The 27801-nt window shown below is 51.8% G+C and overlaps 11 protein-coding genes across 11 annotated transcripts; 5 read left to right on the top strand and 6 right to left on the bottom strand.

The window, feature by feature from the left end:
• Positions 1 to 609: 609 nt before the first annotated feature.
• GMORB2_2364 (alcohol dehydrogenase (NADP+)) lies at positions 610 to 1759 on the top strand (the record flags this gene model as incomplete). The annotated part of the gene is made up of 3 exons (XM_035464344.1): positions 610 to 783; positions 842 to 908; positions 972 to 1759. The coding sequence occupies 3 exons, from the start codon at positions 610 to 612 to the stop codon at positions 1757 to 1759; spliced, it is 1029 nt and encodes a 342-aa protein (XP_035319530.1).
• Positions 1760 to 1886: 127 nt separating this feature from the next.
• On the bottom strand, positions 1887 to 2763 carry GMORB2_2365 (uncharacterized protein; the record flags this gene model as incomplete). The annotated part of the gene is made up of 3 exons (XM_035464345.1): positions 1887 to 2343; positions 2410 to 2639; positions 2698 to 2763. 3 exons carry the CDS (start codon positions 2761 to 2763, stop codon positions 1887 to 1889), a joined length of 753 nt encoding a protein of 250 aa, XP_035319531.1.
• A 157-nt stretch (positions 2764 to 2920) lies between these two features.
• GMORB2_2366 (Major Facilitator Superfamily) lies at positions 2921 to 4524 on the bottom strand (the record flags this gene model as incomplete). Its single annotated transcript, XM_035464346.1, has 3 exons — positions 2921 to 3770; positions 3845 to 4215; positions 4273 to 4524. 3 exons carry the CDS (start codon positions 4522 to 4524, stop codon positions 2921 to 2923), a joined length of 1473 nt encoding a protein of 490 aa, XP_035319532.1.
• Positions 4525 to 5142: 618 nt separating this feature from the next.
• Positions 5143 to 6147, top strand: GMORB2_2367 (Zn-dependent dipeptidase, microsomal dipeptidase-like protein; the record flags this gene model as incomplete). Its single annotated transcript, XM_035464347.1, has 1 exon — positions 5143 to 6147. The coding sequence occupies one exon, from the start codon at positions 5143 to 5145 to the stop codon at positions 6145 to 6147; it is 1005 nt and encodes a 334-aa protein (XP_035319533.1).
• A 149-nt stretch (positions 6148 to 6296) lies between these two features.
• Positions 6297 to 7864, bottom strand: GMORB2_2368 (Flavin-binding monooxygenase-like; the record flags this gene model as incomplete). The annotated part of the gene is made up of 3 exons (XM_035464348.1): positions 6297 to 7070; positions 7175 to 7718; positions 7779 to 7864. The coding sequence occupies 3 exons, from the start codon at positions 7862 to 7864 to the stop codon at positions 6297 to 6299; spliced, it is 1404 nt and encodes a 467-aa protein (XP_035319534.1).
• A 557-nt stretch (positions 7865 to 8421) lies between these two features.
• GMORB2_2369 (Fungal trans) lies at positions 8422 to 10590 on the top strand (the record flags this gene model as incomplete). The annotated part of the gene is made up of 1 exon (XM_035464349.1): positions 8422 to 10590. One exon carries the CDS (start codon positions 8422 to 8424, stop codon positions 10588 to 10590), a length of 2169 nt encoding a protein of 722 aa, XP_035319535.1.
• Positions 10591 to 10803: 213 nt separating this feature from the next.
• GMORB2_2370 (CFEM domain) lies at positions 10804 to 12409 on the bottom strand (the record flags this gene model as incomplete). The annotated part of the gene is made up of 4 exons (XM_035464350.1): positions 10804 to 11245; positions 11316 to 11991; positions 12055 to 12193; positions 12305 to 12409. The coding sequence occupies 4 exons, from the start codon at positions 12407 to 12409 to the stop codon at positions 10804 to 10806; spliced, it is 1362 nt and encodes a 453-aa protein (XP_035319536.1).
• A 3504-nt stretch (positions 12410 to 15913) lies between these two features.
• Positions 15914 to 16538, bottom strand: GMORB2_2371 (solute carrier family 31 (copper transporter), member 1; the record flags this gene model as incomplete). The annotated part of the gene is made up of 2 exons (XM_035464351.1): positions 15914 to 16411; positions 16500 to 16538. 2 exons carry the CDS (start codon positions 16536 to 16538, stop codon positions 15914 to 15916), a joined length of 537 nt encoding a protein of 178 aa, XP_035319537.1.
• Positions 16539 to 17417: 879 nt separating this feature from the next.
• Positions 17418 to 19547, top strand: GMORB2_2372 (Ferric reductase NAD binding domain; the record flags this gene model as incomplete). The annotated part of the gene is made up of 1 exon (XM_035464352.1): positions 17418 to 19547. The coding sequence occupies one exon, from the start codon at positions 17418 to 17420 to the stop codon at positions 19545 to 19547; it is 2130 nt and encodes a 709-aa protein (XP_035319538.1).
• Positions 19548 to 21097: 1550 nt separating this feature from the next.
• GMORB2_2373 (alpha-amylase) lies at positions 21098 to 22539 on the top strand (the record flags this gene model as incomplete). The annotated part of the gene is made up of 3 exons (XM_035464353.1): positions 21098 to 21278; positions 21337 to 21446; positions 21523 to 22539. Coding segments are annotated over 3 exons (1308 nt in total), but the record flags the coding sequence as incomplete, so codon positions are not given.
• A 794-nt stretch (positions 22540 to 23333) lies between these two features.
• On the bottom strand, positions 23334 to 26976 carry GMORB2_2374 (Acyl-CoA synthetase (AMP-forming)/AMP-acid ligase II; the record flags this gene model as incomplete). The annotated part of the gene is made up of 6 exons (XM_035464354.1): positions 23334 to 25218; positions 25320 to 25604; positions 25686 to 25789; positions 25918 to 26000; positions 26091 to 26225; positions 26403 to 26976. The coding sequence occupies 6 exons, from the start codon at positions 26974 to 26976 to the stop codon at positions 23334 to 23336; spliced, it is 3066 nt and encodes a 1021-aa protein (XP_035319540.1).
• Positions 26977 to 27801: the final 825 nt, after the last annotated feature.

A 27801-nucleotide genomic window follows, 5' to 3' on the forward strand; every position in this document is an offset into this window, starting at 1 on the left:
ATATTATATCCAAGAACAAACATGTTTCTGATTTCCATGTCAGCAACGTCCATGGCGTCTTCCCATATTGCCTATCTGGCCGCTTCGCCTCAGGGAAATTGCCACTTCTGATGCCATTGATGATATACCCGATGACACATCTATCCTGCTTACTTTCAACGGCAACCCTTCGGGTTAAATGCTGAGAACGCGTAGGAGATTATTTGGCAAGTACCTGTTTTTGGAACGATTTCCCTTGTGCTATTAGGACTAGTATCAACTTAGAATAAATCTAACATGTATTATTGTAATCCGCCTTGAAAAATGACAGATAATAAATAACTATATACTGGAGCTCATACTAACTAGCCAGTAGGTCACATTTCACTGTCTTGTAACTGGCAATACGGAACAACGTGAAAGTCATACGTTCGCACGCCATTACATCCTTGGAGTACGAGTTACATATATGCAGATTCCCCGCTCGATTTGCAGTTTGCGTGAGTTGGCTCGCGAATGACGTCAAGGTTGAGCAAGAATAAAACTCCCAGAGCAGTCAATTCTATCAGAAAAACGATCCTCAAAAATACATGTCATTCTACAAAGTATACTAGAGCAACAATATTGACCATGGGCTTTCAAACACATATGTTAGCGACCGCCTTGCTCTTTACTGCCGCTGTTCCCTTAGTTGCAACGGCCGAGGCAACGGCCGTCATCCCCCAGACTTCAGACCTCCAAATCCCTTCTCTTGGTCTTGGTACATGGCTCTCTGATCGTGGAAAGGCATGTATATGCACGCTGGTGCTGAATCAGAAGGAACCAGATGTGCAATGACCGGTTGCTGACATTGCCGTTCTAGGTTGAGCGCGCTGTCCAGTATGCGCTGGACGGAGGGTACCGCCACATCGACGCTGCTGCTATATATCGTGAGTGTCCACCATCAAAACCCAAAGTACACATGGATATATTCTGACCCTAAGCTCAACCAGACAATGAAAAAGAGGTCGGACGTGGAATCTCTGCGTCCACTCTCAAACGCGAGGATATATGGGTGACAAGCAAGCTTTGGAACAATGACCATCGGCCTGAAGATGTCGGCAAAGCTATTGATAAAACGTTGGAAGACCTCGGCCTTGAGTACTTGGACCTCTACCTAGTACATTGGCCAGTTGCGTTCCTCCCGGACTCCAGCGGTATCGACAAGAAGACATCATTGGAGGATACTTGGAAAGCCTTGGAGGATTTGGTGCGCTCAAAGAAGACGAGATACATTGGCATCTCCAACTTCTCACCCGCAGATGTCCGCAGGATTCTCGATGTGGCCGAGGTTCGCCCCTATGCTCATGAGTTCGAGACGCACCCGTACCTCCAGCAGCAGGACTTTGTCGACTTCCATGCCGACGAAGGCATCAAAGTTATTGCGTATTCGCCGCTGGCCAACACGAACCATCAGTATGACGGCTCTGATATTCCGGCATTGTTTGACGACCCCTTCTGGAAATCCGTCGCGGAGAAGAAGAACGTGACTGTTGCGCAGGCCGTTCTGGGGTGGGGCTCAGCGCGGGGTACTGTGGTGATTCCCAAGAGCGTACACGAGAAGTATATCGACCAAAACCTTGGTGGACTCGATGTTTCATTTACGGAGGAGGAGTTGAAAGAGATATCCAAGCAGGACAGGAAGGTCCGCTTCAATAACCCCGGGCGGCAGTGGGGTGTTGACCTGTTCAATGGGCTGGATGATCCTACCGATCTGGAGTCGAACTACGCCGAGCTGTAGCTGAGACAAGCTTACCCCAGCCCGGAGCACGGTTGAGATGGTCACCAGATGCCGATAAATACTACGCGCAATGGCCATGTCTCATCAAACAGTATCTTTCCGCGACCTATCAACACAGTGATATCCCCTAAGCGTGCTTTGTAGTGCACTGAACATGGAACATGCTCATCTTGATCAAGCCAGGCAAGGTTCGCAGAAGAGCAATGTTGTCCTTGAACTCATCCGTCATCCTCTTTTCCATGTGCTTGTTCAAGCTTGGCCAAGATATAAACGCGACAAAGATCTTTCCCGTTTTTGCTTCATCACCCGGGACGACGACGTCATCTTCTATGGTCCATCCTTGGACGTGGTTGCCAAAGGTAGTGGGGTGACTGAGAGCCTTATCAACGAACTCAGCCCATCTAGACTCGACGATGGCCTTTTGGGAAGCATCGATATCTGCGGGGAAGCTCATATTGAGCACCTCAACGACCGGGTTCGCCTTGTCATTGAATATGGAGGCCACCGTCGGGGAGATGTGAGCCTTGATCTGTGGAGCAGACAGATCAATGATCTTATCGAACCCAGCAACAGTAACACGAGATCTTGATAAAACTCAGCAGTTAGACATGATTGCCGTTCAAGGGGCGACCTTCCTGGCAGTAACTCACCCTCCCTGGTGATCAAGGGATTCCCATTCCACAAATGTCCATAGCTGATGGGGCTTCTCGATAGGTGTAGCATAGTGTACAGAAACGACGCCTTTGTGAGCGAGAATAGTATCCACCTGCTTTGCGACCGGTCCCCCTTCGACCAGAACACCTTCCTCGGCTTCTGGCTTCAGGGACACGCTCGTATACTCGGTGACGGCACTGGTGGGTGGCATTTTCGTTGAAAACTGCTGCGAAGAAAGAATGTAAATGATGCTGAGTGGATCAGAAGAGTGAAGAACCATTTACGTCAGACATCGATACAAGCAACGCGGGGGCTGCAAGCGTCGTGCAAGCACACGGGATAAGGGCCATTTGTGGACCCGAGCACATATCATTACATGGTGGCGCCACGCACGCCCGATGCATGTTACTCCGTACTCCTAATTCAAGTTATCACTCAAAGGAAGGAATCTGGATGTTGATGACCTTTATTAATAGGGACACCGTCCAGGATATTGTCGGGAGTTCGCTAGATCGTATCAAGATGATTCCTTTGCGGCCACCTCTTCCAGCAAAATAAGATGACGACCGTCAGCACAATCTCGATAGCAAAGAACATTGATGCCATCTGGTACCCAATCCTGAAGTGCGGCGCCTCGCTCGTGTTGTAAATCAGCAGCGGGACCCAAGCGGAAAACGTGAAGGCCATGGTTTCGACAACGCCGATGATGATGGCTCTGTGCTCGGCATTGTGTCCACAGATCTCGTTAATCCAGGTGATAATGAGAGCGCCAGCGCCGGTCTCGCAGAATGTGAGGAACCATCCAGCCATCATAGCAGTAGTATTCTGTTCTGGCCAGACCGACAGGATGATTGTTCCAATCAACGACACCGTGGCCGCGACAATTATGAGGGGCCAGCGACTTTGGATTGCATCCGACACCCAGGCATAAGTGAGCGTGCACACGATCTGTAGCCCGTACCCGGCAGTTGGAATGATGTTTATCTCCTCCGTCGTATACAGATTAGTCGACTTAAGCCAAAGATTGAAGTAGCTGTAAATCTTGATGGCGCAGACATGGGCAATAAAGATGGCACTGAAGATCCAGACTGGCCAATTAACGGCGATGTTTCGGATTGTACGCCACGTGAGCTTCTTCAGCGGAGCACGGCCGACTCTCTCCATGCGAGAAATAGCCATCTCCCGATCCTTTACATTCAGCCAACGAGCTCTGGATGATGTTGGAGCATCTGGGATAGCCCAGTAGCCATAGAGTGCGACGGGTACTCCGATGATGCCGTCAAAGATGAATAACCATCGCCAGGCTGCAAGACCGGAGCGGCCATTCATGCCAGAGTAAAGTCCGGCTTGAAGATATCTGAGACCGTCAGCTAGTGATCGCATCGATAATTCAAAGCAGATATCTAGATCTGACGGAAAGAATATTCTTACCCCGAAAACATTTGAGCTGCACTGCTAGAGGCTTGGAAGATACAGGCACGTTTTCCCAGCTCTGTGGGAGTGTACCAGTTACCCAACAAAGTCATAATACCAGGATAGGCGCTCGCCTCAAGAAGACCGGTGAAGAAGCGCAAAACATACAAGGTCTCCACGTTTTTCGAACCAGCCATTCCCATAACGAGGAAACCCCATGTGAGCTCAAGGGTGGGAAGCCAGATAGAAGGGCGTATTTTGGTCAGCATGTATTGCGACGGGAGCTGACCTATGATGTAGCCGATGTTCCAATAAGTCGTTAAATAATTCAGGTCATTGCCAGTCATGGTAAGGTCCTCTTTCATTCCAGAGACGTATGCATTGGATACCTGGCAATGTATATCAGCTTGCTTGTTTACATACGTGTTCTCGTGGTTGGGACTTACATTGGTCTGGTCCAGATATTTTACAAAGTACGCAACGCAGCAGTAGCTCAGAATCCACCAGTCAATCTTGGCGATAAATGCACGCTCCTCAGGCGTCTTATCCCAGGAGTCCCATATGATGGCCAGGATTCTTTTGCTCAGCGGGCGTTTTGGTTCGCTGAGAGCTTCATCTTCCCCAGGGTTAGGGTTGACATTGACTGATGGAGAATATTTGACCGTGGCGGCGCGTGTTTGAGAGCTTCCCGGTTCCATCGTTGTTGAATAATAATGTACAGCTACAATGGACAAAGTTCAAAGTCTCGGCATTCCCAACTCTTGTCGCACGAGCACCAAGCCGCGTTTTTATTACTAAGAGCCCGGATATTACTAAATGAAGGATATAAAAGAAATGTGGCAGCCGGCATGCATTCAAAATCTCCAATAATGATGGAATTTTGGAGTCTGGTTTCGTCAGCTCTGGATTTCTGGGGACTCTGTCGGACTATCCCGACTCTGCAACGGTGAGATCCTGGAGGGTGTTGTTGTAAGCCTGGCGTTCACGGGCGTGAGCGGAGTTTCCCGACGGGCGATACTCGACGAGATCTCAGTAAGTTGATAAGACCGTTCCATTTGAAGTTATGGAGATACGATTGGCCTCATTGAGATGCGGCTGTTGCAGAACATTGTCGGGCACAGTCCGACACGGCAAATGGAGTGGATCTAGCACGACTTCGCCCCATACAATGACCAAGAAATGCCGCCGAAATATAAGAAAGTCCTATTGAGTAAGATGCTGGGACATCAAACGAAATCATTCGATGATGAATCATACGCCCTGTTTTTGATCAGACGCCTTTCCGTATCTTCAGATACCAGTTCACACTGACGACGATGGTTTCCGAAAGTGAAGCCCGTTCAATATATGCTTCCGCAATTCATTTTGACGGCCTCAACATAGCCAATTGGTCTCGTTCAATCTTTGAATCATGGCATGCCGGCGGCATCACCGGTGTTTCGTGCACTTGCAGTCTCTGGGAAAACTTCCGCGACAGCATATTGAATGTTGTTCAATGGAAAGAGTGGTTCGAAGAGCATAGCGATCTGATTGTGCAAGCACACAGTGTAGCAGACATCCGCCGCGCCAAGACATCTGGGAAAACTGCCGTACTGTTGAGTTGGCAGAACACATCGGGCATCGAGGATAGGCTCGAGTACCTACGCGTGTTCCGCGACCTTGGAGTCCGCAAGATGCAATTGACATACAACACCCAGAACTATAGCGGTGCCGGCTACACGGAACCCCGTGATAGCGGGCTCACCGGATTCGGACGCGAGGTTGTGGATGAAATGGCCAAGCTAGGCATCGTCTGCGACTTGTCGCATGTTGGGCCGCTTACGTCGGCCGATGTCATCGAGTACGCCCGCGCAGACAAGCCTCCCTGTTTCTCCCACGTGCTGCCAGGAGGGCTGAAGGACCATCCCCGCAACAAGTCGGATGAACTGATTCGGGCTATCGGTGCGAAAGGCGGCTTTGTCGGTCTTTCACAGTTTGGGCCGCATATGGCTCGTGGGAACGACAGCACCATTGACGATTATGTCGATGCACTAGATTATGTCATTGGCCTGATCGGAGAGGACCTGGTCGGAATTGGGTCCGATTCAAGTGAAGGTCACGGGCGGCCGAGCGACTTCATGGCATGGTGTAACAGGGACAAGGGTTATGCGCGACGGCTTACGCCCTGGGGCAGTCAAAAGGTGGTTAAACCGTTGGGGCCTTTGGCGGAGCGAGCGGAATTGGCTGTATCTATGGCGAGGAAAGGATGGAGCGAGGAAAAGATTCGTAAGGTTCTCGGGGAGAATTGGCTTCAGTATCTGGAAAAGATTTTTGGCGAATAGGTTGGCAGTCAGCCATTGCAATACACCACTCATACATGTTGGGCATGTTGGGAACATTGTCACGCTTACTCGTCACTTACTTGTCGCGATGCAATGTGATTACGATAGCGAGTAATATCATATTGTATGTGGAAGCCTCTATGACATGATCAAAGCCTTCCTCCACCACTGCCTTCATATATAAACCCCAAGTCTTCAATCGTCTTTAGATCTTGTTTGCGGCCCCCGTACCCTCTGTATGCGGCCTTGATCAATGGGAATCGTTCCCTCGTCCATGCCGCCTTGGAATCCCAGTACGGTGGCATTTTGCCTGCTCCATCGTTCTCCAGGCCGTCTCTCTTAGCCGCAGCCAAACTCCAATCATGGAGTTTATTGATATAGTTGACGTCCTTAGGGAAAGCCAGATTGTGTACAGACTTGCCCATGTTCCCGTCTTTATACGTCTCACTTTCCCAGGCTCGCATCTGAGACGTTGGCGGGAAAGTGAGTCGGCCTGCCCAGATGCGTGCAACCCAGGCACTTTGCGCTTGGGCAACTGGGAAGGGAACGATTCGTTGAGGGACACCAATGAATGCAATTGTCGGGTCATCAATATATAGAATCTGCTCGTATAGGTGTTGAACATGTGAACCGGTAGATGTGACGGGGGGGGAAAGGCTTCGGAGGAAAGGGTAGGTATAAAAGTAGCCTGTGCAGAAGACTACAGAGTCAACATTCGACTCCTCTGTGCCATCAGAGAAGTGCAGAGTTCGTCCGTTGGGCACGAATTGGACAATTTCGGGAGCCATCTTGAGTTCTGTGTTCTCATCAGAGGTAGTATTAGAAGCGGCCTTTTCTGACACGACGACAGGCCGCTGAGCAACACTTGATATCTGGATACTCAGGTCTATTCCAGACGCCGAGTTTCCAACAACAACGACTTTCTAGAATAAAAAAAGTTAGTATGCGGTTCATACTTGGTTAGGACTGGTTATCTCGCCTTGCCCCGATATTGTTCAGGGTTCCTATAGAATTTTGAGTGCGAAACTGATCGCGGATACGCTTTGCTAAAGTCGGCAAGCCCTGCAATATCAGGGATGAATGGGTCATTGTAATGGCCGCTGGCAACGAATATCGCATCGAAGAAGCTCTTTCTCCTGGTACCTGACACTAGGTCGAGAACCTCGATTTCCCATCGGCTCTGGGTGCCGTCGTTGACTTTGGCGGCGTTGAGAACCTGCGTTGAAAGGGACAGCACTGGCTTCAGGCTTGCCGCATATGCCTCGAGATACTCCTTCACAGCAGCATGAGGCGGAAATAGTGCTGATTCATCTGGGAACTTCTGATCGGAATAATTCATGAGGACATGCGGAATGTTTGTTTCAAGAGACTCATAAACGGGTGACACAAATTCTGGAGCTCCCTTTCCTTCCACTTTCACGGCAGTATCAGGGTCCTGCGATGGCTCCGTTCTCGGGATAGTGAAGTTGTTGTCAACTATATTCAACGGGCTGTAAGCCCAAACGCCTCCCACAGTATCACGCTGCTCGAAAATCTCGATTTTGGTGAATTTCCTCTCGGCGACAAGGTACCTGAGCCGTCTTGTAAGCACACAATCCCAAACTACATATATATCGGAGCGTAATACTTACTTTGCCGCAGCCAAGCCACATGGACCGGCCCCTATGACAGCTACGGACTCAATCTCCGGCTGCATTTCTCCGTCGGCAGGAGGCATGTTGATTATCAGCTCTCAACGAGAGCACTGGGTGCTGATCTGACCTCGTGTTGTAGGCGTAATGAGTCCCTGTGTCACGGTACCGGGCTGAAGGTATGCTGCTCTAGATCTAACCATTACTTGTCAGTGAAGCGTCACAACCACCTGGTCATGGTCCTGGTGTTCGCTCACTTACGGAGCAGCCTGGCCACAGCCACATATCGTGGCAGAGAAGGCACCGTACTGCAGTGGCTCTCGCAAGACCGTTGTCGGGGTTGTCCGACAACCGGGCATCAAGTGGGTGGATCTCATCGGCGTAGCTTGCCGGGGCCTGGCCTAATATTATGACTTGACGTAAGCCCTAGAACCCCGCTGATGACAAGAGAAAACGACTTCGAATGTTCGCGACTGCAATCACGCAATCCATCAATCCACTTCGGCAGACACATTGGCCGTATTATTCCCTGTGAAACGCAAGCACGGGCTGTGTCCATGGCAAATTACCAGATGGTCATCGTATCGTGGCTTCGGTCAAGAATCTCGACCGCAGCAGCGATAATGATCGCACCAAGGCCAGCATGCTTGAAACATCAGAGACACCGTCAGCGCAGCAGGTGTCCAACCTGATCCGTCTCAGAGCCCGACGCGCATCTCACACTAAGTCGGCATCGTCCTCGCTGACCGTACAACGGTCGGGTTTATCCGAAGACCTCAGAAACACTTCAAGCACTGTTGTCGGACATAGGCCAACCGTCAAGCCTCGCGACATTCTAGCTTGCGACCGATGCCGAATCTCCAAAAAGAAGTGCAGCCGCACATTCCCCGTTTGTACCTTGTGCGCGACCGCTGGGAAAAAATGCTCCTTCTCCACACCGACAACGTCGAGCGCTGCGACAGCTCACCACCTTCGCGCACGGGTCGAATGGCTGACGCGCCATATCAACAAGAGCCTCCCGGCCGGCATGCCCGATGTTGAATCCATCAACACAGGGTCTGATTTGGATGCACTGATCGAGAGCGCATCGGGAAGCTCTCCGCCCCCGGCAAATGAGGCCAATGTCGTCGGTGAAGGGGGGTTCCGGTCTAGCGGAGCTGCTCCTTCAATCCTGTTCAATCGACAAAGCGTCACAATCACCTCGGATGAAGAGTGTTCGGTGATGCCAGGCCACCTCCAGTTTGCAAAGCCCGTGGTATCCCATGGAGGCAGCCTGAACTCTCAATCGCTGCCCAGAGATGCCATCGCGCGGAAGTTTGTGGACGCCTACTTCAGGAACACGAACCGGGCATATCCCTTCGTCGACCGAACAAAGATCCTCCGAAGACTCGAGACGGTAGAAGATATACGACAGAGCCCCAATGATGCTGAACATACCCTGCTCTACCTCATCGCCGCAATCGGCTGCACGACCTTACAGCGTGCAGGGGAGGTACCGAGCGATACGACATCAAAGTTTGACATCGCATATGCATCCATCATACAAGAGTGCCTCGTCGAAGAGGATGTCCCGTCCATACAGATACTCCTACTGCTCGCGCTTTACTCTCTGTTCGATGCAGATGGAGCGCCATCGTGGTCAATCATCGGCATCGTGTCTAGAAAGGCTCTTGTGCTGGGCCTTGGTCGAAAGACGTCTGAGACGAAAGACCTCTCAGCAACCGACATCGAGCTTCGCCACCGCTTGTTTTGGAGTATATACGTCTTTGACAGGATGATGTCCATCTCGCTCGGGTATTCAGTTGCTCTCATCGATGAAAATGTAGACATCGCTCTTCCCAGCCTCACAATTGACGAGTTTGCGTCAACTGAGAAGCCATATTATGCCTCCATCTTGCAGACAAACCGCCATGTGATTCAACTGCGACAACTCGAGGATCGGATTCTCAGGGACATCCATCTGAAAAAGGCTTCCGAGATTGCCAGCATGTCGCGTGCAGACCGGCGGGCCATCCAGCAGGACATTAGAGCTAGCATAGAGGGCTGGTACAACACTGGATGTCTTGTCTCCTCGCTCGACGCAGACAATCTTCCGATTCACAGCTCCGTTACGTGGCAGAGTGCTAGGTATTACCATCTCCTCATCCTGCTGTACTACCCTTGTCACTTCAACTCTTCTATGCCGATACACACCATGGAGCTCCTTCGGTTCGCGCAGAACCACCTCCAGTCGACGTCGGCACTCTTCCAGCAGCGTCAACTGCCTTTGAACAGGGTCACGCTTTGCAGAATATTCCCCGTCGGTTTGGTTCTTCTGCACTGCTTTGCTACATCCTACTCAAGAGAGGGATGCTGCTCTGCCCGAGAGGACATTGCCATAGTAATCAACATTCTAGAAGCATTCTCACAGGGGTGGACCCATGCACACCGAGCCGCTCACATCTTTCGACAGTTCATGGCAATGGTGACTGATGTCTCCGCCGATGGTCCGTTCCATCTTTCAGCCCAGTCATACGGAAGTTATGAAAGCGTCTTACCCAAGGATCTCTACAAGGAGATGTTACGCTCAACGATAAGAGCGTTCCTGTCGCTCATGCAGGAGGTTCTTGGGCCCACCACCTGCTACTGCTTCTACAATGCACCTGACGAAAGGGACACTGATAATGAAACGGTTTCGAATTCGCGACATGCATCAGACGAGGCTGCATCTTTTCCCTACTCAGGGAGCACTGCAAGTTATCCTTCAATGCATGACGCTGTTGCATCGTCTTTGGATTATTCTTGGGAGTCAGGGGAATTTACGTTCATTTGATCCTCATTATAATTATTATCATTGTTCGCAGAATGACTGTAACCAAAAAAAAAAAAAAGAAAGAAAAAAAACGTGGAATGAAGTGGGGAAAAAAAACCGAACAGAAAAAGGCCTCCGTAATTGGGTATAAATCTATCACCATACATTCATATACTTCTCTTCCTCCGTGCCCTTCCAAACAAATTAGTTACAGTATATACATATATATATCAGCTACAGGGCTGCATCCGGAACACCTCGGCGTGGGGCATTGACCAATCCTTCTTCGTCATTATCCGTAAACTGGACGTCATAAGTCTTGTGAAAGATGATACCGGAATGCCCGTCCGTACCTGAGTTCCCGCCGCTGCTGCGGTTAGACTCGAGCCTATCCATGGAGACAACCTGAGCCGTAGTGCCGTGGACAGCAGACCCGCCAGAGGGTCCATCGGTTCCGTAATGGCGGTAAGAGGCAGTCTTGCGATAGGTAGAGCCGCCGAGGGCAGGGAATATCTTGACAAAGAGGAGGCGCACGGTCGGCAGACAGGCGCATATGACGCCGACGGCGATCTCAACAGTCGACCAAAGGGAAACGCTGAAAAACTCCCAGGTGCTGTTGGACGTAGCAGCAAATGTGATGAGGGACTGCAAACGCAGAATGCTCGTGACGGTGACGCTTGAGGAATGGCGTTAGCTCATGTGGGCCACCTTGGGGTATGTGTCGTAGCATATATCATCGAACTTACAACGTGCCAACACAGAACATTAGCGCAACGCCAACCTTCTTCTTCCAATGGAGCTGCAGGCATCGGAGCTCCCACATGGGGATAGCTAGCACCCAGAGGTCGAGAGCGATGTTGATGGCCGCATTGGACCAAGCCATGGAGTTGGCGTTCACGCAGCGTCCTTCTGTTGACCCCTCCCACCGTGTCCAGAAAGCATCAATAGGCCAGCATTGGAACAAGGCGACTAAAACAAAGGCGAGACCCCATAGCGAAGTAAAGACAAAGGTGCCCCAAAGAAGTCGTCTTGTTCTCCTCGCAGGGAAAACACGCATATAGAAGCTGATGATCGATAGCTTGACCAATGTTGTCTGCAGAAAATAGAGTATGGCCATGACGTAAAAGTATCGGAGGACGTTGGTGATTTGCTGCGCCGTCAAAGTCCAGATATCCTTTCCGAGTCCGTTGGCAGTCGTTCCATATACGATGATGACGACGCTCGGTGCGGTCGCTAACTTTGTGGCGATGATGAGCCAATCGTCAAGAGCTAGGCCAACCTTCATGATGATGATCTTGTGAACCAGACGGGCGATGACGAAGCAAGAGGCAACAATGATCATGACCTGGCTGACGATGACAAGCTCATGGGATCGGTCCCGGACGGGGGCTCCGCAGGCTGTAGTGGTCGCATTTTTCGTAGCTGGTTGTTGTCCCGTGGTTAGAATACAAGCCCGGTTCTGGTCCATCGTCACATGATACATACTGAGTGACTCGATGACAGTGCAGGATGTCGTGACGCAGCTAGTGACATTGTCTTGGAAAGCCTCATTGGTGCACATGCACTCCTGGTCTGTCAGAGCACAGAGCTTGGTAGTGGTGATTGCTTCGACAAGGCATTCTTGCTGTTTATACCATAGGATTTAAAAAGGTCAGCCTCGACTGAAGATCATCCATCGATGCAGGTACACGAGGGGGAATAAACAAGAAGCATTTCAAGGATGGCGGCAACATACAGCGCATTCCGGGTACGCGGCCAAACGGGAAGCTGCCGATGCGGCCTGGCAGAAACCCAGAAGGGATAGGCCAAGAGCGAGGAGAGAGAACCGGCCGAGAGCCATGGTTCAACTTGTCTGGAAGATGGCACGGACGAAGGGTCAGATAGACAGCATGACAGAATTATTATTACAGACACATGAGCAGGGGCGAAATGTGATCGGGAGGACGAGGGAGACGCATTTGGATTATAATTGAATTCTGGTAACCCGTACGCGGGCATTGCGTGGCAATAATGGCCCGTACCGACTGCATGCAGGCCGACCCTCGATCTGAGAGACTACAACATGACTCAACAGAGTTACAGAGCTACTGGTGTCCTCCCCCCCCCCCCCCCCCCCCCCCCCTGTTTGGGGCGTGTAAGAAGAGAGGATCATTGATACTTGTCAGCTTTTAGCTCTGAGTGGTGCGAAACGAAGGGTCCCTCATTTCACGTCCTCCAGTCATGATGCCGATCGCAGACCACAGAAAGAAGAGAGTGAAGATGGAAGACTGACGGAAAAATGGTCTTCTTGCATGAACCAGGGGGTGTTGGTTGGTGTTGATTGAGATGGAGATTTCTCTGTCGACACGGACAGCGAAATACGGAAGAGCACTTTCAGGGATGAGGCGGCTTTACATTGGGTTTCATCAGTACTGTCACCAAAGCCTAGCCACTATGCATCATGGTCTGAGAGATACTCCAAGCTGCCTTCCAGTATTAATGCATCCGACCATACTGCTGCACGTGCCAGGCCTGTTAGCTCGATGGATCAGATCTCCAGGACCCCAAAACGGGACATGGTCCGAGTGGAGGAGGGGTGGGGAGGGACTGGGGAAAAAATACGACTCCCTGAGTGCAAGGCAACTCTGCCTATCGGTCCTTTCGTGTCGTGACGAACGGTTCGGCAGCATGTTGACAGTACATCCGTAGTCTTTAATGCAATGGAAGCATAATACGAAGGAAAATATGATACTGTGAGCACTCAGACAGTCTGATGGTAGCGCGAGATTCTGTTTCAAGCTCGCCACTTGAGCCTGGTACGGCGGCATCGATTCCTAAAATCAAGTCTTAGAGAAACCATGACGAGTGAATGGGACGAGTCACGAGCGGGAGCAGACGCAAGTTGCGGTTAATACTGTATTGACGGTCAATATTACCTCCCAGTATTGTTATTGCCAAGGTCCGTGTTAAGCAGAAACGAATAGTACACATCGTACACGATAATAGTGTATCCACAGATTTTGGATGCCGGGTTACATTAGACCAACCAGTCTTTACCTCTCCTGGTTGCCTAGCAGACATGCAGCTGGCTACTCGAGACCTTGTGTCAATCATGCGGTCCAATCACTGAATGTCCCTTTTCCCTCTTTCCAGATGGCTTGACAGGAATCTCACATGGTTGGCCATAATCGGCTTTTGCAAGTCATATTTGAAACACGGCAGGAAAAGAGACGGAGAGGGCAAAAAGAAAAATATCCTTGCCGGCCCGACAGGGGTTAACATGTGTCAATCCTGAATGGCTGCAAGCATATGCGTACAGGTAGACAGGGAAAAAGCCCCCTGATGGATCAGAGTGTTCTGAGAATCTGGACGAGCTTTCAGTAAGGTGAGAATTCCCCCCTCCTCTTTTTTTTTCTTCCTCCATTTTATACAATCGTGGTCAGTGGTTCATCTTGGGAATAACAAGCTCTCCTCGTCGCGAGCTCCCCCTTGTCCAATACTACCCTCAGATACTTTCAAGGTAGGTAGGTAGACGTACAGTAGCATGTCGCATCCCTCAGTACACCGTGTCGATTGGCGTTATAACAGTATGTTTCTGCCTGTCCAATGGTAGATCCGACGATCCCTTCGAGCCCAGCATGTCCACGGTTGTAGCAACTTGATAGTCAACGTTCGTCTGTCGCGCTTCACGTCGCGTGTCTGTGTATGCCGAAGCAACACACGAGAGCTGGCCCCAGACTCAGCACTCATCACGATAACTTGGACGTTGGCGGCTGTCACTTGCAGTCTGTAGATACTCTGCATGGATCCTCCTCTAATACGGTACGGATATATCCGGTACGGATATAAATTACGACACATGGTGGAGATGGGTTTCTGCTCAAACGCGCCCAGAACATTCTGTATTAATAGTATGATACTGCATTGATACTCATGATATCAGTATAGTGCGGGGCAAAGTGGTGCTATGACAAATATCGGCGTGGTTGGCTTCCACAAACGAGCAGGGAGGTCAATTCTTTTCCCTTGTCCGGATGCAACTATTGCGAGTATTACGTCGTGTACATATTTCTCATTCATCAACCTGCATCTTTCTATTGACTATCGTTCATGGCTCATGGTACGCTTTAGCACGTAGACAACCCAATCAGTAGATATAAGCAAAACACTTTCCGGCATCAAAGCTCATGGCTAAGTCATACATTTTGATGCGGGCAATGAATTGCTTATAGGACGTGTTATATCTCAACGCACGTGGTTAGCTTTCCATCACTAAACCCATCGTCATAGTCCAACAGCAGCAATGGTGACCAAATCTTCATCATCTGTACTCGGTTTTTCGACTCTAAAGCGCGATATCAGATAGCTCAGACATACTACAATTCCCTGGTCGTACGTATCGTTTTTTTCCTCGCCATGGTAATGGTAATCTACGCAAGTATTTCCAAATTACGAAGCCGATATATAGTTGCCACAGTAGGTATTCACACCATCTCCCCTTGCATCATCACAAGTAATTGTGCAGCCAAGACCTTTCTCTCCTCCTCCCTCTATTACTAAAGTACTATGTAATATTGACATGTACGTTAGGAGGTCGATGTCGCCTGAACAGACGCGCTTCAGAATATTCCTATCGTTGCTGCTTGCAAGTAAAGATGGCAGAACCACGCATATCCTTGTACCCGGGCTTTACTCACCATCTGTAACAAGCATCTTCAGTTTGACACCTTTGTCGTTACTCATGGTGTTGTTTTGCATATCTAGCGCCGGCTTCCAATCTCAATGTGGAAGGTTGATGAGCGATTAACCTGGACTCATGATTTCACATAACCAACAGAACCCCATCGTGCCACGACGGGTTTTCTTTGCCTATGAATCTCCGAGGGGGAGTACGGCTGAATATGCATGCGATAGATGTGCCTGGGAGCTGTAATTTCCTATAATGAACAACATTTACTACCAGATATTCCATATCTACCTATATTCGTACATGTGCTCAACTGACCTTGCCTTTGGAGCCCCCGGTCTGCAAAACAGCCGAGCCCATCATTCTCATCCTGTCAGTGCCTTCCTTCACACAGCTGTAGATAGCCTCATAAATTGATTTCCTTTCCTTTTGAATAACCAGAAGCTAGACACATATATCTACCCAGGACATATACGTAGGCATAGACCATTATATTTGCGTCTACGGGTCACTGTGGGTTGTCGCCCATCAGAAGCACATCTCTATACGTATAGGGCAAAAAGCGCGCATGCACCATTTCAAAAAAAAAAAAAAAAGCCACAAACGCCCGCGTCGCTATGAGAATGACCGAAAGAAAAGACGAGAGATATCCACCAACACCCATTCTATCATGCTCATTCAACCGCAGCACACTGTGGCCTCGCCGATACCATCTGCACAAGCCAACGGCCTCAGCGCCTCGACATCGATGCGCACAACGAGCCAGTCGCACAGGAACTTGCCGAGACCCGTACCAATGAAGATGCTGATGATGACGTAGCCGTTGCAGTACATGACGAGAAGCATGACCATGTAGGCACCGCCAAAAGTGATCGAGTGAAGAAGCGCACGGATGGCCTGCTGGAGGAAAGACGCACGGTAGGCGACAACAGGCCGGATGGGCTCGGACGAGGACTCGCATGACTTGGCCAGGATCCTGGGGCCTTGGATGGCGGCGTGCCGTTGAAATTGACGAGTGAGAAAGTCATCGTACTCTCTCCCCAGACGACGCGACGCCTCGACGAGCATGGAAAGCAGTATCACGCCGATACATGTCGCTGCCATGATGCCGCCGCTGGTAATCTGCCATGATGACGAGATGAAGCAAGAGCCTACTGTGTTCCAATTCCACAGCATCTGGTATGTTGGTTTTGTTAGTAGTCTGTTATGGCTTTCCTCATCCGCTGAAATCCTTCTTCTCCCTCTTCTCTTGAATGAAGCTTACCGGAACACTGCAATCGCTGGAGCCATGATCCATATCCATCTTGGATGATGCGAACTTGGGAGTCTTACTACCGGGTAGGCAGAATTTGACGATGACTCAGCCTAGGTAGGTACATGTACATACAAGCTGTACATACAAGCACGCTGGGACAGCCAGAAGAAGAAAAAGAGGGAAGAGAACAGGCAACGGAACCCGGAGCAACGGTCTGTTTTGTTTTCGGGGGGGGGGGGGGAGAAACAAGGATAAGAAGAAGGTTGATGAGAGGCATTAAAATCTAGACTCTAGACGAGGATTGATCTAGACACGAACTTACTGTTGAGCATGTTTCTAATAGATTCGCCATCATAGGAAGAGTCGGAAACTATCGACATGCATCCTGAGCCTCTCTCCACAGAGGAATCCACTAATATTTCGTTGTGGAGAAATGTTAAAACGAAGAAGCAAACTGATTGATGGAAACTTGCTCATTTCTGCTCAACTTGCTCAACCATGAAAATTTAGCTTGTTTCTTTTGATCCTCTCAACTCCATCAACAGAGCCACCAAGGGACGTGATGGTATTCGTAAGGATATCACGTATTACGAGTATCGCCTCTTAAGACCCTGTCGCCATGGTCCCCTCATCGCTGGCGCCGCTGGGGTTCCTCCTAGAGCCTCCTCACTGGACAGAACACTGAAATGTGTTTGATAAGAAGAGGGTCAATTCTCCGGTGACATCTCGTCTTGTACGTATCTGCCCTTGACGAAGCAGTGGGGATGCGAAACGCCACCCCGCGACAAACTGCCTCATGAGAAACGACTTGATATAGCTCGCCGTTTCTTCTTCTTTCTTCCTCTTCTTCTCCATAGCACAACCGTCTTCTGTGGTACCCTCTTCCTCCAGCTCGGTCTCAGTAGGCTGTCTGTGATCCCCTCGACAATGGACGCCGCCGCCCACTCCATGGTCCATCATGTGGCCCGTCACATCCAGGAACACACCTCAGACACTGTCGAGGTCCCTCATTGGGGCTACGCCAGCCGAGTTGTTCCCTGCACCAACGATGCCGGATCGTGCGAATATCTCGACGTGGTGTACTCGTCCCACGATGTCGGCATGGTGTACATGGGCATCTTGTGGCTGACAATTCTCGGCGTCATCTTTGGCTGGGCCATTCTGCGCCACGTATCTCGCCCAACGGCAACATTCCCCTCCGAAGCCATCGCCAAGGTTGTCGATCAGAGTGACGAAGAGCAAGGCCAGAGCCAAACCCGGCAACGGTCGTCTGCTGGTGGCCTGTCCAGGGTCCTTCGCTCTGCTGGAGCCCTCGCCAGACGCCACCTCCTTCCTGATTCCATACACGCAATTTTCGGGCGCACGTCGCGGTTCCAGGTCGTTGCTCTTGCGGCGTTTACGGCCTACCTGACCATCTGGACGTTTGTCGGGATCACGTACAAGACGTGGATGACGCCCGTCTCGGGCTCGCCCGGCCTCTACAACCAGCGCAGTAGCCTGGGTCCTTGGTCTGACCGCCTGGGCGTCATTGCCTATGCCTTGACGCCCCTCTCTATCATCCTCGTCAACCGCGAGTCTATGCTGTCGGTGCTTCTAGGCGTGCCGTATCAGAGCTTCAACTTTCTCCACCGCTGGGTCGGCTACCTCATCTTTGTCCAAAGCGGGCTGCATACGATTGGATGGTGCATCATCGAGCTGAACTTCTACCAACCCCAGCCCCGCGTCGGCATTGAGTGGGTGTCCCAAGGCTATATGATCTGGGGCATCGTCGCCATGTTCCTTCTCACGGTTCTGTTCCTTCTCAGCACACCTTGGGGTATCCGTCTTACGGGCTACGAGGCCTTCCGCAAGATGCACTACGTCCTAGCCATGGTCTACATGGCTGCCTGTTACTGCCACTGGAGTAAACTGAGGTGTTTCATCATCCCGGGATTTGTCTTTTGGGGCTTGGACCGCGTCGGCCGCCTGGCCCGTTCTTTCTTGCTGCACTACACCCACATTCCTTCCGGCGGTATGGCTTTCCGCCCAGCCCAGGCAGCCATATCCGTCTTCCCGGACGAGGAGCACGGCCACATTGTCCGTCTCGATATTGAGAATGACCAGGACGCGTGGACCATTGGCCAGCACTTTTACTTGACTTTCACCGAGTCCAGCATCTGGCAGTCGCACCCCTTCACACCCATCAACGCACCCATTGTTCGCAACGGCAAGGTTCACCACACCTACATCATGCGCGCCAAAGGCGGCGAGACCAAGAAGCTGGCTGATCTGGCAATGACCAAGGTTGCCGGCCTTTCTACCGGCGAGAAGGATGCATCGTCAGAGGGCGGTGATGGTGCTATTGCCACAACGCCAGTCATCTTCACGGGGCCCTATGGCGAGAAGAGCATGTCAGGTGTCACCCCCACGACCAACATCATGTGCATCGCTGGTGGCACCGGTATCGCCTATGTGCTCCCTGTTCTACTGGAGCTTGCCCGGCAGCCCTTGTCTCCGACGCGCCGTGTCGAGCTGATATGGGCTGTTCGTCATGCTAATGATGCCGCGTGGGTGCAATCAGAACTTGACGAACTACGTCGCATCCAGAACGACCTCAACCTCAAGATCCGCCTGTATGCGACGCGCGACGCCTCGGCTAGCTCATCCTCGTCGGCTGCGGGAGACATCTCCAACACGGATGACAGCGACAGTGAAAGAAAAATTGGCAAGACGGCAGACTCCAAAAACGTGAACGTGACTTCATCGTCGTCATCCGTTGCCGATTCGAGTAGTCCCAATCCCGGCTGCGGCTGCGGCGACGGAAACCCCCTACCGGTGCGTAAGACGGGAAACCCCAATGCCGATGACGACGTCAGGCATCCCGATCTGGATAGACTAGTCCGTGGCTTTGTCGAGTCTACGGCCGACGGTCCGACGACTGTCTTTGCCAGTGGGCCTGGTAGCATGATTACTAGTCTTCGGTCCATTGTTGCCTCGTGCAACTCACCCTCCATGGTCTGGGCCGGAAAGGAGCGGGGAAGTGTACGCCTCATGTGCGATGATCGCCTGGAGTGGTGATTTCCAACTACTCGAAGCATTTCAGCTTCATATATAGTGTATTTTTGTCCTTACTTGGCGTTGCATCTTGATTGCATCAGTATACCCCGCTGGCATATCACATCCCTGTATATATTAATACATGCAAAGTGAAAACAAACTAACCCTGCATATCCCTCATGGTATCCCTCTCTCGTATTTCTTGCACATGCATACAAACAGCCTTTGATCAAAATATGTGCTACACACCTTTGTTTCCCATCTTCGTATTGCTGCTTCTAGTATGTTGCATGCAGCTTTCTGCTCCCCTCTCCCAGCACCGATGGTGCGGTATGTTGCTTCTCCCCTTCAAATCTACATCCTCATTCCCTGGTGACGTTTGCACGGCATTGATAGAGCATGTTTGCCGATATAACAACAAAACGAGTCTCACGGCAATCAATGTGAAGCGAACCGAAGTTGGTACAAAGCCGGCTCAGTGACTACCGTAAGAAGCTGTCTTCTCCGCACTACGTATTACATGGCACCGGGGCCCCACAACAAGCCATTCAATAAATGCATGCTCGTACACAGAGGGCCCGAGAGGGTAAGCAGATGGGGGCAGTTCGGCGGTAAAGATCGGCAGCGAAGCTCAATATCGCGTGTTTGCCAAGGGTCAAGGCCAGCAAAGCCTGTTGTTCGAGCATATGTATGCCGCCCGGCTGATTGGCCATCCTGCCCTCCATCTCCTTGCCAGATCCATTTCCGATGAAGACGGGGGAAGTGCGTGTTGTCGTAGTTGACGTCGTGATGCTGGGTAGCAGGTACCGTGCGCCATAAGCATGGGATGATGCACCCCCGCACTATACTAGGGATCGTCGGCAATGTTTTGCTTCCTTGCATTACTTGCATCGATGTAAGGTTACGAGAGCAGATTAACTCAGGGGCCCGCACCGCGCGCAATGGACCGACAGAAAAAACATGAAACCAAAGGGCGTCTAGGGCTCCGTGTTAGATGCTCCCACACAGCTAGCTGCCCTAGACCCTTGCTCGGACCGACGAAGGTCGGCCAGCTAAACAGGGACCAGCTCCACGTCCATGACCGCCGTTATTGGACCAGAGAGGCACATCGTGGAGTAGAGGCAATTGAAGACCTGGGGAAACGACACGAGGGAATATTCAGTCATATGCCGTGCCTACTCCGAGCCCATATACCCGTCCTCGTACCACTCTATAGTTTCTATATCCGTACTAGCTGTCTGAGCTCACCATAGATGTTTCCCCTACAGGCCACACTGGACTCCATAATCTCCGTAAAGCCAAGGAGGATCGACATCGGACCCAGCAGCCCGAACAGGAAGGCAGGTACCACAGTGGCCAGTATATTTATTACCATCACGTCAGCCGTCTTTTCGCTCGGAATCCTTTTGTCTATGGCCACATTTGTCTCAGATAGAACTTGCCATTTGTCGTCACGACAATCCATTTTACTTGCTTTCAACATGGTTCGCTTTGCTTCTTCCACGTCCATTCTCTCCTCCCTTCTTCGGCTGGCGACGCTTGGTCTCGCCGCCACCGCCGCCGAATGGAAGGATCGCAAGATCTACTTTGCTCTGACGGACCGCATTGCCCGTACTGCCGACGATGCTGGCGGTGATGCCTGTACCAGCCTTGGCAACTACTGCGGCGGTACATTCAAGGGTCTTCAGGGAAAGCTTGACTACATCAAGGGCATGGGATTCGACGCCATCTGGCTCACACCCGTTGTCAAGAGTGAGTTAGCCTTCTGTCGGACAAGTGCAGCCGAACTCTGCATGCTAACTTCTGCTAGACTCTGACGGCGGCTACCACGGATATTGGGCCACCAACCTCTACGACATCAACGAGAACTACGGTACCGCTCAGGACCTCAAGGACCTGGTCAGCACCGCCCATGAGAAGGTGCGCCCCCGATTTATATGATCCCGTTTGTTTTTTTATCTTTATATGAGAATAAAACATGTTGACAATGATACAGGGAATCTACATGATGGTCGACGTTGTCGCTAACCACATGGGCGACGGCGACATTTCGACCTATAGCCCCGAGCCGCTCAATAAGGACAGCGCCTACCACTCTGAGTGCGAGATTGACTACAGCAACCAGAACTCGATTGAGAACTGCTGGATTGCGGGACTTCCTGACGTCAACACGGAGTCTTCTGATGTTCAGGCTGTCTTCTACGAGTGGATTGGATGGCTCGTCGAGGAGTATGGCTTTGACGGCGTTCGCATCGACACTGTCAAGCACGTCTACAAGGAGTTCTGGAAGCCCTTCTCCGAGGCTAGCGGCGTCTACACCATTGGCGAGGTCTTTGATGGCGGCGTCGACTACCTTGCCGGCTATGATGGTCTCTTGGGCGGCCTGCTCAACTATGCCGTCTACTACCCGATGAACGAGTTCTACCAGCAGACTGGCACATCCCAGAGCCTCGCCGACATGATTGACGAGGTCAGCGAGAAGTTCGCCGATCCCACTGCTCTCGGAACCTTCCTCGACAACCACGACAATGCTCGCTGGCTCAGCACCAAGAACGACAAATCTCTACTCAAAAACGCCCTCGCTTTCGTCATTCTCTCTCGCGGTATCCCTATCGTCTACTATGGAACTGAGCAGGGCTACTCTGGTGGGGCCGACCCCGCCAACCGCGAGGATCTCTGGCGCAGCAACTTCAGCGAAGACTCCGACCTGTACACGGCCCTCACCGTCTTCAATGAGGCTCGCGTTTCGGCCGGTGGTCTCGGCGGAAATGACCACAGGCATCTGTCCACTGAGGATGGCGTCTACGCCTGGTCCCGCGCTGACGGTATCCTCATTGTCATCACCACCAACGGAGGCTCCGGTAGCAGCGGTGACAGGTGCGTCGCCTCAGGTATCAACAATGGTTCCTGGAATATCCTTTACGGTGGATCCGGCAATGCTACTTCTGATGGCAGTGGCCAGCTCTGCGTGAACATCCAGGACGGTGCTCCCGTCATCCTACTGGGTGCCTAGATCAGGAAGAAATAAGATGAGTATACGAGTAGCTCTAGTGTACAATACTGATTCGCCACGTACAATGCGTTGCATTTTTTTGAATGAGTTTCGATTCTTGAGTTGAATATTTCTTACTTTACTATCATGTACCTCAACCTCAAGGATCGGAATAGAGTAATTTGAAGGCAAGGCGATGTGGGAAGATGAGATATAATAATTTCAATATATACAAAGAGAGATGATGTAACGAAAACAAAGAACACATTTTCAATAACACATTTTCAATAAGAATAATCTAACGCCCTGACGAATAGCAAGTCCAGTAGGTACCCAAATAGGCAATTCACCGCTTGTATCAATCTCAAAGAAGCAAGTTTTCGAACCTTTATCCATTCCAAACCAATCAATTCCAACCAAAACAGAGTCCAATGGCAATCTCTGATAAAATTCCAAGAAAGAAATACTAACTATGTCCAGAGAAAACCAGGTAGACTTAGATACAATGCAGAGGAGAGTGGGGTTGCCAACGATGCCAGAGGGGGGATATAAGAAATAAATCAAGAGAAACAGAGTCCACTGCATATATGCCAGTGCCGAAATTCGAAATCAAAGGGGCCATGAAGAGAGAAAAAAAAGAAGACGTGCGAAGGTGGAATCATAAAAGGAGATCGGATACATCAGGCCCAGCATGGAGGTATCAAAAAGAACAAATGCAGGGGCTGTGAAAGCAAGGGGTATGTGCTGTGGGTGAGTGGAGGGAAAAAGTGGGAAGACGGAAGGGAAGGGGGTATTAAGAAAGAGGAGCGAGATGTTTAACTGTCCCAGATTGCACCGTAGGCGGGCATTCCACGGCTCTCGAGGCCGTAGACGACCTTCTTTGTGATCTTCTCATTGGCAATGATGATGACAGCCTCGGCGTTGAAGCCCTTGGCCAAGTTGTAGCCCATCTTCACAAGATCAGGGCGACCGAGCTCCTTGGTGTTGTGGATGATTGCTCCGGGGACTTTCTCGCGAATAGTGTTGACCAGTTTGGAGCCAAAAGTCTTCTCAGGATTAGGCGTGGACCAGATGAGCTGGGTAGGGCAAGACTGGTTCTGAAGGTGTCCGAGGAGAGGGCCGATACCAGAGCCCGTGGCAATGACGACGACGCGGCGGAAGAGGGTAGCAATGCGCATGACACCGCACGTGGGGACGCCACGGACCCAGATACTGTTGGGCCCGTCCTTGATGCAGGACTTTGTCCAGTCGCCCGCGTTCGAGACGATGAGGGAGTAGCCGGCCGGACGACCACTGTCGGGCTCGCGGGCAGGAATGGTGGCAAACGAGTGCCACTCCTTAAGCGGGGCGGTCGACAGACGAGTGAAGGAGCCGTTGACAGGGACCGTGTAGTCAAAGTGGAGACGGACGGCGTGGTCGGAGAGAGTCTCGGCTTCAACGCGGACCTTGCGCAGCCAGAACCACGATGAGGCAACGCTGAAGGTGGCGACGAGGAGCATCCAGAAGGGTGCGGAGACGACGCAGGCCTTTCCGAGGCTTGTCGTCGAGGGCTGGCGCGTGTCGTTGGCAGTCAGAACAACCTGGACCCAGAACAGAGCGAGCATGGTCCAGCCAACGAAGCGGTGCGTGCTCTCGAAGCTGTCGTGGTACTTCTTGCGTATGGTAGGGTAGGCCATGGTAAGCATGGCGCAGAACAAGGCAGTCAAAAGCCAGGAGACGACTTTTCCGGCGACGGACTGCTGGCCCCACGTCCCAGAGCACTTGTCAGTCACCATGCAGGCAGCGTCACCAATGTTGTTGGCCAGGAGCCACAAGGCAGCACCGACTCCAGCGCCCGAGTGGACGCCGCCAAAGTGGTAAATGAGGGCGGCCCTCTTGCGAATTTGCAGGGGCCACGACCTAGGCAGGCTACAGGCGACGGTGTAGAGGGCGTTGATGACGAAATCCTGGCGGGCGAGGACGGCGAGGAGCAGGTTGAGAGCCGTGAGGATGCCGAGCCACTCTCGCGGGAAGCCAGAAAAGATGATGCCGAGGGCGGCACCGATGTTCAGAAGACCCATGATGGTAAACAGGCGACGGTAGACGATGAGGATGCGGTAGCGAATGCCGCGGCTGCGCTTGCCCATCTTCTTGTCCGGGATGCCGGCCTCGAGGTCAATCTCGAGGGCCTTTTCATCGGGAACAGAGAGCGTAGTCGCTGCCGAGGGGCAGTCGGACTCGGAGGCCACGGCCGTGCCCATGGAGGAGGAAGATGACTTGCGGCCATGGTTGGAGGCAGTCCTGGCAGGCTTCTCGATCTCGGTAACGGTCGCCACAGACTTGACCAGCTCCTTCTCATCAACGGGGGTAGTCAAGGTGGCCTTGAGGGCACGCTTGTCAATCTTGCCATTGGCCGTGAGGGGGAGGGCGTCGAGGGCATGGAAGACGCTGGGGACGGCATAGTAAGGCTGGGAAAACTTGACGTGCTTCTTGACCTTTTCCGTGTCGCAGGTGGCCGGGGTGACAAAGGCGTGGATTTCATTGTCGATGAACAGTGCGGTAGCCTGTTCAACCTCGGTGCTGGAGTTGAGGGAGGAAGTCACCCCGTCTAGCTCGACGCGGAAACCTTTAATCTTAATCTGGTCATCCTGGCGGCCGAGAATATCAATGGAGCCGTCGGCAGTCCAGCGCCCAATGTCACCAGTGTTGTACATCATGGAACTATCCGCATTTGTCAGTATTCCGTAAAATTGCTCGTAGTTCTTATGCCGTGTCTTGAAATCATACCCCTGCATTTTGCGGGGGTGGGATGCCAAACATACCCATCATTGGCGAAGGGGTCAAGGATGTATCTCTCGGCGGTCTTGTCCGGAAGATTAATGTAACCACGAGACACACCCCAGCCTCCAGCCCACATGACACCCGGCTCACCCGCGTTGACGGGACGGAGGTTATCATCGAGGATGTAGACGTTGTTGTTGGGCGTCGGCTTTCCAATGGTTAGAGGCTCGCCGGCCTGGTGGCGATGCATCGTATTGACAATGGTAGTCTCCGTCGGTCCACAGCAGTTGTAATAAGTTCCACTGGTGGCCCAAGTATCGGCAAGCCTGTTTTACAAGGGGTCATTTAGTCAGTCTCGTTCAAGATGTGATTTGCAACTGGTTTGGCGTTGCTAATATAAGCCTTACCTCTGAGAACTGGGCTCTCCTGCCGTTGCCACCGTCTTGATGTTGGGAAGCTCATGAGGCTCGTATTTGGCGACAATGCTGGGGGTCGCAATAAGAACATCGACCTGTTTCGAATGTTAGTCTTCCTGCTTCTTTTTTTTTTTTCGTTCCGCCTCAGTCCGAGCTCATTTCTCGCTCTCTTGATGGCTAATGGAGTTGACAGAAAGCTTGGATGTAAGAAACCGTTGCATACCTGTTTCAAGGCTTCGAGCCAGTCGGAGCCTCGGAGAACAAGGGTACCGCCGTTGCAGAGGCAGCCAAGGATCTCCCACGCGGCTATATTTGGCTATCGTGTCAGTTAAGATCCTTGTAAAACCTTCAAGACCCCCCCCCCCCCCCAGAAAAATACTTGTATTAATGACTTACCCATGTCAAAACTGACATTGAGCACCTGCCCAACTCGGATACCGCTGGTAATGCCCAGATTCCCCGGGGCGAGACACAGGAGGTTGCAGACATTCTTGTGAGTAACATTAACACCTTTCGGGGTGCCAGTTGTTCCTAGAGATGATACATGTCAGCCAACTCGTACGAGAGCAATCAGGTGGGTCGGCCGCTCTTTTTCTAATCTTGGTGTTCCCCAGTAGCGCTAATAATGCAAGCGACAGACAAGAGACAGGGAAGAGGAGAGAGAGAGAGAGAGAGGCCCCAACAGGCTCTACTCGTAAAAAAACTCACCAGAAGTGTAGATGACGTAGCAACCACCATCGGGGGATGCATGGTTTTCCGGGCGGAGGGTCTGTTGGCTCTGCTGGTCGTGCACATCATCGATGCAAACGACCTGGCCGACCTCGCAAACATCCAGGCGGTGACGGGTGGACTTGATAGCCAGAACGGTGCAATTCTTGCCCCCGGCCTGGCCCGTAACAAAACGGAGGGTCGAGTCGGGGACCACCCCGCCGTCCAGAGGTACATACTGGGCTCCGCATGCAAGGATGGCAATGATACCCACGAGCATGTCAATGCCCCTCTTGACAACGAGGGGAACCCTGGCACCGGGTCCAACACCCATGCCACGCAACTTGGAGGCCAGGATAGTGCTACGTTTTGCTAGCTCGCCGTAGGTTGCCTCTCGGCCTCCATTGGCCAAGTCCTTCGCGGCAATGGCGTTGGGCTTCGTGGCAGCATGATGGAAGAAGGCCTCTGTGACAGTCGAGAAGGCGGGCTGGGTGCGGATGCCGAAAGAGTAGGATAGGGGTCCAGCCGGTAGTCCAGCTGCCAGCCCGGGGAGAGGAGAAGTCATCGACGCCATCGTAAAGTGTCTTGATATATCGGAAGATGGCACTTGTTGATAACGACGACGACGACGACGGTCAATTGCAGTGTGAGACTGAAAAGGAGGTGGGAGAGCTGGGTATGATGAGGGTAGATGGGTAGATGTGTGTCTATGTCTTGGGATGCTTGACGATGTAGAGTGATGCGGTGAGGTGAAAGAAGGGTGAGGTATGGTGGAGAGTGGAGGGTCTTGGTCCGTTGATACTAGGAGGAGGAGCAAGGCGTGGTACAAGTCAAGGACGAGGAGACAAGTTGGGGGACAAGAGGACAAGAGGAGAGCATCTTCGTACACAAGAAGCTATGCAACCCGGGAGGCTTTTATACTTTTTCTCTCTCCCACATCAGTCCCATACGTCTCAACCCGAGAAGAGGGGAGAGGTGTCGACGGCTTAGGTCCGGTGCCTAGTATGTAATCAGGGTCCATGATGATGTCCTTCTATCCCACCTCCAATGGTGTCACACCCACATGTTTCCTGCTACCCGACTAGGATAGTGGGATCAAGCAAGGGAGGAGGTCGAGCACGAAGACACCAAGGCATAGTGTCCGAGGGCCGGAGCGGAGGAGGAGCGGGTACATCCTAGACTGCCTCCAAGGTTCCCATCCAACCGTCGAGACTAGAGGGGGGTGTGGGATTCCGTGATGGTCCGCATCAGCTACCGTCTGGATGCATTATGCCCTCTCGGTGTCTCCATCTTTCGCCTCCGCGAGTTGGCATATACTACACACAGTGTGGTGGTTGTGGCTTGACTTGCTCTTTCTTGCTTCCCAAACAAGGTCAGCCCTGCATGCCCCCCCCCCCCC

This window comes from Geosmithia morbida, assembly GCF_012550715.1.
Source record: "Geosmithia morbida isolate 1262 chromosome Unknown scaffold_13, whole genome shotgun sequence".
NCBI lineage: Eukaryota > Fungi > Ascomycota > Sordariomycetes > Hypocreales > Bionectriaceae > Geosmithia > Geosmithia morbida.